At 45.8% G+C, this 10,912-nt stretch overlaps 1 protein-coding gene across 1 annotated transcript; it reads right to left on the reverse strand.

Moving 5' to 3' along the window:
* Positions 1-6,570: 6,570 nt before the first annotated feature.
* TSPYL5 (TSPY like 5) lies at positions 6,571-10,289 on the reverse strand (the record flags this gene model as incomplete). The annotated part of the gene is made up of 1 exon (XM_080909437.1): positions 6,571-10,289. The coding sequence occupies one exon, from the start codon at positions 10,287-10,289 to the stop codon at positions 9,063-9,065; it is 1,227 nt and encodes a 408-aa protein (XP_080765563.1). The 3' UTR covers positions 6,571-9,062.
* Between the last annotated feature and the right edge of the window lie 623 nt (positions 10,290-10,912).

Here is a 10,912-nt window from a genome sequence, read left to right on the forward strand (position 1 = left end):
CTGGCTGACAGTTTCAGAGGTTTAGTGCGTTATCATTGTGGCAGGAAATATAGCAACACGCAGGCATGCACGGGACTGGAGAAGTACTTGAGAGTTACACCCTGATCCACAGATAAAGAGGAGGGGGGAAGGAGGGAAGAAAGGAGGGAGGAGAGAAAGAGAGAACTTGGTACCTGTTTTTGAAACCGCAAAGCTCACCCTCAGTAACACACTTCCTCCAAGAAGCCACACCTCCTACTCCTTCTAATTCTTTGAAATGTTGCCACTCCATGGTGACTAAGCATTCAAAATTGTGAATCTGTGGAGACTATTTTTAATTAAACCACCACACAAGTGTTGAGTCATTTCTACTTAATGAACACCTACTGTGCACATCTCCCACAACTATGAAAATGAAAAAAAAATGTTTTTACTTATTATTTTCTGTGACCTGCCACCTCAAAAATCTCTGAATAAGTGCAGAAAAGTCAATAGATAAGTACAATAAACTGAAGTATAGGGAAAACGCTGTGGAAACTACAAAAGGAGAAGAGGTTCAAGCTTGAAAGGTTAAAAATAACAGCACAGAACAAGGGCACTTCAGCCATATGTGAAATTATTTTTTGTTCATTAAACAAATGAGCATTATGCAGATGAGCGTGTCCAGAGGACCGGAAGGTCATACAATGGAGAGCTTCCTATGAGCACATTAGGATTCTGGGCCGTACTGCCAAAGGACTCAGACAAGCTACTGACATGCTCAGAGTCACATCCCAGTAATTTTAGATGTACTTATTACATTCATTCAGATAGCATTTATTGTCCACCAAATGGTACACAAACCCTAAACTAGGTGCTGCGGGAGGCACAAACTGAACACAAACAGAGAAGCTGTAAAAGATGTAGCCCAGGGTAGACGCTTCTTGTCTGAAACTTAATTAGAAACACTTGGAGGAAGGTGAGTGTGCGGTGCCTGCTGGTGTCGTCTGACTCTCTGTCAGCAAAGGCTTCTCCGAAGGAACGGACCACCAAGAGACTTAAAATTGCCTCTCGGCTCTGACCTCTACTTATTCCGTGATGGCAAAAACTCTTATTCCCATGGAAGATGCCAGAATGTTTAGGGTTCCTTGAAGTGGCTCCGGCATATAACCAGCCCAGTAAAGTTCTAGTACAAAAAACCTTATTTGGGTGTCCCGACTTTCACTAAGGTCTTCTTGGAAGAGCGTTCTTCTTTGCTTAAAAACAAGCAAATGAATAGAAAGAAGCCTCTCGCCCCCTCCCTCTTTGTTGCTCATAATTGCAGTTGGTGCTACTGTAGATCAAGAGGGAAAGGCCAAGAGAAGGAAGGCAGAAATATAGAGCAGAGCCTTAATATCACACAGTCACTGACATGAACCTGTAGCCCCAGACCACTAGACTTTTTGTTATGTAAACAAATAGTCCTCCTTATTCCAAGTCACCCATGTTCAGGTTTTGATATTTAAAACCAAAAGCCTCACCTCTGTCTGGAAATACACTGCTAAGACATTTAAAGAAAGTCTTCTGTGGATCAAATCAGTTTTCCCCCTAACTGAGCTTCAATAATATGCAAGCTGACATTTGGATGGTAAAACATTAGCTAATGTTCTATAAAAAGTACTAAATGTAGACACTGTGCCAAGGAGTATCTAGATTCTGAGACCCAGATACCTGCACTAGGTTACTCCATCCATGGATATATGGGTAGTCTCAGATCAGAAAACAGAAATATGGCCTCTCATAATACTGACTTTGTTAATTTGGGTCACCGGGCTTTATGAATCTTTTAATGAGATAATTATAGTGCAGACCATGAAAATGGTTGTTCGTTTTGAGTTGTCACATGGACAGAAGGCCGAGATGGGCAATCTGGAGCAGAGAAGCAGAGGTAAGAAGGCTGGAGGCAAAGCAAAAGGGAGTCTGCAGAGGTGTGTTGTGAGCCTGCATAGTTAACAGATTCTGAAAGCTAAACTGAGAATGCTAAGGGCAGAGAAAGAAAACTGGGCTGGTAGCTGGTGCGCTGTATTTCCTGCTGCCTGGACACGGGAGGGAAATGGATCCATGCCGTGAGCAGCTCTCTAAGGCTGAAGATATGAAAGTACAAGTGCAGAAAAGCATTTCTAGATGTTCAAAGACCAGATGAATTTAACAAAGCATTTCCAGGACTGATTCTAAAGTGTCACCTTGGGTCAATATGCCTCTTTCGACCGAACAGCTACTAGAGGAGGGCTCCAAAGGCTAACTTGCTAAGTGTCTTAGGGTTTTACTGCTGTGAACAGACACCGTGGCCAAGGCAACTCTTATAAGGACAACATTTAATTGGAGCTGGCTGACAGGCTCAGAGGTTCAGTCCATTATCATCATGGCGTGAAGCATGGCAGCGTGCAGGCACTAAAGGAGCTGAGAGTTCTACATCTTCATCTGAAACAAGCAAATAAACAAACAAAAAAAGCAGGAGCAGACTGTCCTTAGGCAGCTAGGAGGAGGAGGGTCTCAGAGCCCATCCCACAGTGGCACACCTCCTCCAAATACTGTTACTCCCTGGGCCAAGCATATTCACCACAGCAGGAATTTTTGTAGCATGGCCATTTATTTCCCTGTTCTCCCTCATAGCATGGCACAAACCTAACATATACCAAACTGTGAAAGGCCAGAGCTGCAAAAGGCCCATTAGCCCTTTCCTTGACACATTGATCTAAAACACTTGAGAACCTCATGCAGAAAAAGGGTGGGGGATGAAGGAATAGAACTCGGTCCTGGGTAAAAGCAGGAAAAGACTAAGGTCTGGGGGCAAAAGAACTGGGAGCTGTATTTACTTACAACTGTGTCTCTAAGGCCCAAACACAAGCAGCAGCAAGAGAGAAAGGTGCTACAGTCTGAACACCAACACCGTTCAATTTTCCTGAGGTGCAAACGTGGTCTTTATGGTAAAAATGTTAAGAGGGTGTGGGGGTCTCGCAGAGAGAGTATCATGGACTCTCATAATCTTGGGAAGGAATTGAGATAGTCCTCTGCTTTGTTCTTAAGAGCTGTGGTATACCTGATTCCTGACACTCCTAGCTCTCTATTTTATCATGTGCTTTCTCGCTTATATACCTCCAACCATGACGTCACCTGCCATAAGGAGAAGCAGCAGGAGGGGCTGCACCAACACCTCCAAAACTGTAAGCATCAAACCTTTGATCTTACTAAAGTTTCCAGCCTCAAGTACTCCACTATAGTAGCAGAAAACTAATTGATAGAATGTTTTAAGTGGGCTCTGCACCTGTTCAGGAACATAAGCCGAATTAAATGGGACCCAGATGGGATGCCATGAGCACTCTGCATAAATTCTAACTGTAGGATCCTGCCTGAAAAAAGAAAAAAAAAAAAAAACAAGCAGCTGCCTGTTCATTCTGCACTCTAAATATTGGCCACTAGAACAACAACAAAAAAAAAAAAAAAAAAAAAAAAAAAAAAAAAAAAAAAACTATTTATCTGCTGGTCTATTCACAATAGCAAGAAAAGGGACTAATCTGGATATACAGCAACAGATGAATGGATAATGAGAATCTGGTACAAATGCACAATGGAATTTCATTCAACCATAAAGAAAATCGAAATTTGCAGAACAATGGATGGATCTGAAGAGAATATTATTCAAGGTAACTCAGATTCATAACAACAAAACACATCAAGTTCTTTTTTACATGGATCCTAGCTTGTATACATGTAACTGTAGTGATGGCTGAAAATACAAATAAAACCTAAAATATATAGATAGGAGAGCATCAGATAAAAAGAGGTACTAAAGAGAGCCAAGGGAAGAGAGAGAGAGAGAGAGAGAGAGAGAGAGAGAGAGAGAGAGAGAGAGAGAGAGAGAGAGAGAGGGAGAGGGAGAGAAGATGGTGGTGGAGATGAGTCTGGAGGAGACTTTAATACAACACTCATTTTTAAAATGTTTAAAGAAAAAGTCTGGGTTTTAATTACAGCTGATGAAATGGCTCAGATGGTGAGGACACCTGCCACCCTGACAACCTGAGTTCAATCCCCAAGACACAGATGGTGGAAGGAGAGATCCAATCCGACAAGTCTGACAATTCTGGCCCCCCACACCTGGTACAGTAGCTCACACCCACGCATACACACACAATAAGCAAATGTGGTTTTTTAATTACTTGAAAATCTTCAAGTATAGGAAATCTGTGTAAAGATTCTCATCCCCATTTCTCATTGGAGGCATAGCTGAAGGAGGCCTGCATTTTCCTAAGTGAACTGTCAGCTGGAGTCCCAGAGTTGTTGGCTCTACACACAGCAGACGCAACTTCCTGCCCAAGCACCATGGCTCTACACACAGCAGACGCAACTTCCTGCCCAAGCACCAGCTCCTCATTTCATGGGGTCTCTAGGCATCAGGCTGTGTTTGTCAACCTTATACTAGAAAATGTTTTCGTTCCCAAATCTGTCTCTATAAACAGCTGAAAGTAGGTGAAAACGTATTCTGGTAACTGGCTTACATTTCAAAGCTGTAAGAATGAATGTGGATTTTTCAACCGGACTACGTTTAATGCTGGGACCTGACCTGAATGATTTTCTTGTTATCTTATTTGCCTGCTGCATACCTTATAAAAGTATGGAAAGGATTAAGCTAAACCCCAAAAGGTTACTGTAAAAGTACCTGGAGCATGACAGGAAGCCTTGCATACCATTGCAACACATGTATGTTGTACAATGGCATCAACTAGATTATGTTCTACCACTACCACATTCACACGGAAGACCTAATGCCTAACACCTCAGACTATTTAGAGATTGTTTTTTAAAGAGTCACAATGTTTTAGTCCATGGGAGTTGTGGAGGGTTTGGTTGGTTGATAATGTTGTTCTTCCCATGAGGTTGCAGACCCTTTCAGCTCCTTCAGTTCTTCCTTTAGCGCCTTCATTGGGGTTCCCATGTTCAGCCTGATGGTTAGCTGCAAGCATGCTCAGCTCAAGCCCTCCACAGCTCCCATGGACTAAAACACCAACCATTGAGCACACATGGAGAGACCTATGACTCCAGTTGCATATGTAGCAGAGAACAGCAGTGTCTGGCATCAATGTGAGAAGAGGCCTTTGGTCCAGGGAAGGCACGTTTTCCCAATGTAGGGGAATGCCAAGGCAATGGGGTGGAGAGGGTGATTAGGAGCAAGTGCACCTTCCTGAAGACAACTGAAATGGGAGGGAAAATGGGAACAGGGTAGGGGAAGGGGATAACATCACAAATGTAAATACAGAGAGTATCTAATACAAAAATAAAATAAAACAAAACAAAACAACAAAAGGGTACTGGAAGTTAAAGTCGTTGGGGTGGACCACAGTTTTGTATGACTTGCTTTCTAGGAAGGTGAGTTATGACATTAGACACGCACGCATACCAAAAAAAGGCCATGTGAACACACAAATGTATCTGTAGCCAGGGAAAGATGCCGTCAGAAGAAACCCTGGCAACCCTTAATCTTGAGTATCTGCCTCTCGTAACTGGGAGATTACTCTCTTCAGCTTTGTAGCCTCTAGTCTGTGGTACTTTGTGCAGGAGGAAAACTAATTTTCAAATTAGAAAACCAATTTGATGCATATATGAAGCAATCAACATAATTAATATATTTACCCACAATGGTTTGTTCCTCTGACGCTGCAGCAGCTACTCTCTGCTCCCAACACTGCCGGTCCATACAGCATCTTTACCTTCATATAAGTTCATCTCTTTATCACAGTTCTATTTCCTGTTCGGGGGATGGGCACACAGTGGCATGCATGTGAAAGGCAGAGGAAAACTTGCAGGAGTTGGTTCTCTGAGTCACCTATGTGCGTCCCATGGATCAAACTCACGTCCTGTAGGCTTAGAAAGAACCTTTTCCCAGGGAGCCACCACGCATAGCCCTCAATGCCAATTTCTTGTCAGTTAAAAAGCAAGCTCTTTTTCTAATCATTTTCTGTGGTGTTTGGTCATCATCAAGAATGACTTCTGATGAAAATTAAGGTGCCTCTAAGGTCACCCCAGTTGCAACTCAAAGTGCAAATACATAGGTCACCAGCAATTAGTCACCGGGAAGCTTGCTATAGCGTCCTGGTTCTGCCTGACCACTAAATCAAAATCCACTTAACAGGATTCTCCACATAATTCAAATTCACTACAAGACGTTAGAAATGCTGAATTCCCGTGCAAGTGCCTGGAAAACGCATTAAAATCAAGGCTAGTTGCCTTCTTTAGAGCCACACAAGGTATCAGGCTCTATGAAGGATCTGGGAAGCGGGATTTTAAGAATTCTTGTGTAACTGGCCAGGCAAAGGCCTGAGGCCTAGGATCTGCTAACCTAGGCTAGTACACACCACTCCTTGCTTCTGCTTAGCTCCCGCCTCACTACCCCGCAATCATCACTGTGTAATATGAAATAGAATGTTGACACACGAATTCTTTATTTTTTTCTCCATCATACATGCACACTTGCAAGTATTTATGACACTTAGGAACAGAGAAATAATCCCGTTATTACCAGGACATCAAATTATCAACTACAATAACTAATGAAAAGATTATGTTGCATTTGGTTATTTTCACAGAACACAGCAACCCTAACAGTCCATACAAGTTTCTATGTTACATGGGAGAAAAGGGTCTCAAGTGCCTTACAGCAGGGTCATAGGCAGAGTTACAACAGGACAGTCTCTTCTTTTGTAGCTGTGGCAGAGAGAGGAATATCCTCACTAACGCTCTTCGAGTTCCACCAATTGTGAGGACTCACTTATGAATCCCACTTCTAGAAAGATCATCAGTTCACACAGAGTTGACATGACTTACTGTGATCCTGAGAGAGCAGTCACCCCAGTGCAGATACACTGGCATACTACCTTGGACTTTCACTAAAAACGCAGAAGGAAGAAGATAACATTAGGTTGCTCGATGCTTCTAGGTAAAAGGCTCACAAGGTCCGGGACCACGGTCTACACGCCTCTATTTTTGGAAATTTACATAATAAAGAGCAAAAGCAAACTTATACAGCAGTTTTCCTCATTAGGCAAAAATTACAAAGAGTCACAAGATTTTACTCAGGGGCCAAATACACAGCATTTAGCATAATCTTACACACACAAGGATGCACCTTCTACCCAATATTACTTTTGGTTTGTTTCTGCAATTTAAAAAATAAAATCTACTAATGATGATGAAGACTGACTGGAACTCTGAATCCTTCCTTACCCAAGCATCTTGTTTATCAACAACCCCTTTCACTCTCCCTTCCCAACCCTGAGTAAAGGTCTCTTCTGTCCCCTTTGTCACTGTGAGATAGGACCACTATTTCTGCAGCTTCCCAAGGCATGTCTATCAAGTTTCTACTGATCCCAGGTTCATACTTGTCTTGCCCTGATCCCCTTCCCTATTGTCTCCTTACCACTGAGTCAAGGACCCCCTCACAGAGGTTAAAATGAAGTCTTCCATACAAGAATGGGGACTGGCTTACAGAGTTCTAATTCCCACAGAAGGTAAGTCAGGACGCAGGCAAACCTTGGTAGAGAGGTTCCAGCTCGGCCTGCACACTAACCAGAAATGTCTAGAACAGGTTCTACCTGACTTGTTCCCAGGAACACCTTGGGATTCTCCCACACTGAGTGTATTTGGGCTAGGAAACAAAGACAGCAAAGAACTACTGATCGGGAAGGTGGGGGGGGCTGGGGACCCCAGTGGCATAGGCTATCAAATGACACCAAATGAAGAAGCCCCTGGGACTTAAAAAGGGACAGACAGAAGACACAGTAAGAGACCGCAACACTGCTGCCTTAGGGTTTCTAATTCTAGCAGATGCATACAACTTTAGAACTTCAGAGCAAGCCCAGGATTCAGGACCTATGTCTGATCATAGACTCTCTCGGGGCCTTCTGGTGTTTCTTTATCCTATCCGAGCCTACTACATGGTGTGCAAAGGAAGCCCCTTTCTTCCTCCCTGGCTCTGCATGTAGAAAAACCTGGTTGGTGATTTTTGTTGCTGTTTGAACTTTGATGCTATCTTAAAAGGCTGGGAGAGGGTTCATAAGGATAGTAGGAAGTCCAGAGGTAGGTGGGTAAGGACGGGGACTAAGTTGTAAGGAGGTATGAAGTAAACACGGGCATAGAAATAAAAAATGTCTTCCTCAGCATCCCTTCTTGTCCCTTCTCAGCAAGGAATAAGGAATGAGGGAAATGGCACAGATACCTAGTTGAGAAAGGTGTCGCCCAAAGCCCTACCCTTCTCGGGGCTCACAACATGATAGCAGCAAGCATATGTTCACAAATACCAGGCTGCCCACCAGTCTGACATCCGGTTGGCTCCCTAAAGTCTGGGGAGGGTAGGTTTGAAGCTCATGCACTGGGAAGGTGCCTGGGTCCATAGGCAGTTCTCGAGGTTTGGAGCCAACAAGGCTGGCGTAGCCAAAGGTCAAAGACTGACCACAACCAGGCACGGCCAGACTTTGATGAGGGTTCACTAGTGGACTATCTCCGAGGCAAGAAGAGACGTACCATGTGAACAAAACATACTCCTGTTTGCCCTTGTCCTCAGCCATACCCAGCGGTTTGCTGGACCCTAGGCTGAAGTTGGAAATTCAATAGGAAGGACCTCGGTTGATGGCTCCAGACCCACAGGATAAAAGCACTGGCTTCATTTTGCGATGGCAATGGAAAATCTTGCCACTGATAACATGCATGGCTAAAATGGACACAAAGCCCAGCTGACTTGGCCACAAAGTAGCATAGCTTGAGTCTCTGTCCATCTGGACAATGACTCATGATGTCCATGTGAAAGTCAGGTGGGAAGGGTTAGTGTAGAGAAGAGCTGCATACATCAGAAGTGACTGATACACAGGCAGTGAGAGTGTCACACTCGTAACACTGTCGGGACAAGGTGAGGCCGCGAGGAAGCGAAGAATAGTATCACGAACGTCACATTCTTGAAGGTAAGTCCGAAGTGGCTAGCGTGTATATAAGACCGGATGGACAGAAGGCAGACAACCAAATCCACGCGGTCAGCCTAACGGGTCCAGCGGGAGGTAGTAGGAAAGTCTGTGCGGGGGTCAGTTGGGCTGCCTCACTGCAGGCTTGGGGCTCTCCGCTGGCTGTTTAGCTGGGCCTGGCTTTACTTCCTTTCCTTTCTCTCCACGGGCTTCTTCACTGATCAGATAGTACTGTAGAGGATTGGGCCACAGGTCTTCGTTGATTATTTCAACGATCTTGTCAGACTCAATAGAGCTGTGGTTTGAAAACCACCCAAAGAAACTGCCGTTGTTTTCTGGGTTTTCCTTGCTTAAAGACTGCAGATCATGACCTGGGAGCCACTGGATTGGAGCAGAGCGGGACACCACTTGACCGGATGGACCACACCCATATTCCTTGATGAGCACCTTATTTTGGAAATAGGGGTTTCGGCCAAAGTAGAACTTGATTTTGTAGCCCAGTCTGGCAAGGCCAAGCTCTTCCACCTCCAGTCTGTTCAAGTAGCTCAATACCTCTTTATCTTTGGTATTCAGAAAAGATGACAGCTGGGGATGGTTCTGAAAAGCTTGCCCCCAGAAGCCAGGGATGCTCTGGATTAGGAGGTTTCTGCGCTCTAAGTGGTGAAGTCGCAACTGGCCAAACTTGCGGGAAAGCCTGAGATAGGCCCTGTCAGCCTGTGCATTCATGGTCTCCAGCTTTAACTGGACCGTCTCCAGAGTATCCATGCTGCCTACTAGCGCAGGGGACCCTGACCCAGCATGCTTCTCTGCCACCTTTTTATCCTCCCCCACTGGAGCAGCAGCGCAAGGCCCCGCAGATCCCATCTTTGGCTTCCCACTGACTGTGGCCTGAGGTCTCCTCCCGGCGGCGCTCCGAGCGTCTGGGGCCTTCCTCCCGGGGACTCGCCGATTTCCAAGGCGGGTGCTCTGTCGCAGCCTCGCCAAGGCTCCCACGGTTCCCACGAAGCTGGTATCGCTGGTCAGGCGCTCGGCGAGGGATGTGGCCCTCTCCAGGTCCGGATCAGGGGCCGCCAGCCCACGCTCGCCCGCAGCCCGTGCCCGCAACGCCAGGCCGCAGTCCAGCGGGAGGCGGCAGGCCTCCTCTTCCCGGGGCTCGGCTGCTTCCGAGCTTCCCTGGGCACCGGCCTGCACCTGCTCGTCCGCGGCATCCTCCCCGAGCAGCGGGTCCGGTGCTGGCTTTTCGTCGCGCCAGGCGTCGTCCGCAGCAGCCCGGACCCGGGCTCTGGCCCGGCCTTTGCCCCGGCCTTTGGCTCGGGAAGACCTTCGACCCCTACTACGGCCGCTCATGGTGACAGCGGACAAGGCTTCAAAGCCGCTATCCACCGGGGTCTCTACGGACCTGGCCTCTCCATGGCAACCGTGGCGTCACCACGGCAGGACCCACTGCGCCCAGTGATTGGCTCCGTGCGGCGGCTGCGCACCAGCCTACGCTCGCATGCTGCACCCCCTTCGTCTTATTTTGCTGTTAGGTTAGCTTCCACCTATGCTTGGCCCTGGTAATGTTGCTGACTCATCTCCTACCATTGCTAGCAAGCGAGTCCCCAAGGGTTCATAAGACACAGCCATTGCTCTTACAGTGACATCGTGAAGGCACCCACTACGAGTCTCCATCAATTTTCTAAATATTCTTCCTCTTCCGTTGCTTTCTGTGACATCTCTCATAATTAATTGTTCATCGACATTTCTGTCTCATCACAGAATTATCCTACTGTAAGATTTGTCCCAGCAATTCAGCTCCAGAAAGAATAAAAAAATAAAAAAATAAAAAAAAAACGGGGACTTATACTATTCAATAATAATCATACGCACAAGGCATCTTACTGAATACTTCCTTTGCATTATCTCTGTTCATGAAGGAGGAATTATTGTTCCTAGTTTCCTGATAAAACTTGCAACTGGAGGGCTGATTT

The sequence above is a fragment of the Micromys minutus genome, assembly GCF_963924665.1.
Source record: "Micromys minutus genome assembly, chromosome: 33".
In the NCBI taxonomy this organism is placed as follows: domain Eukaryota; kingdom Metazoa; phylum Chordata; class Mammalia; order Rodentia; family Muridae; genus Micromys; species Micromys minutus.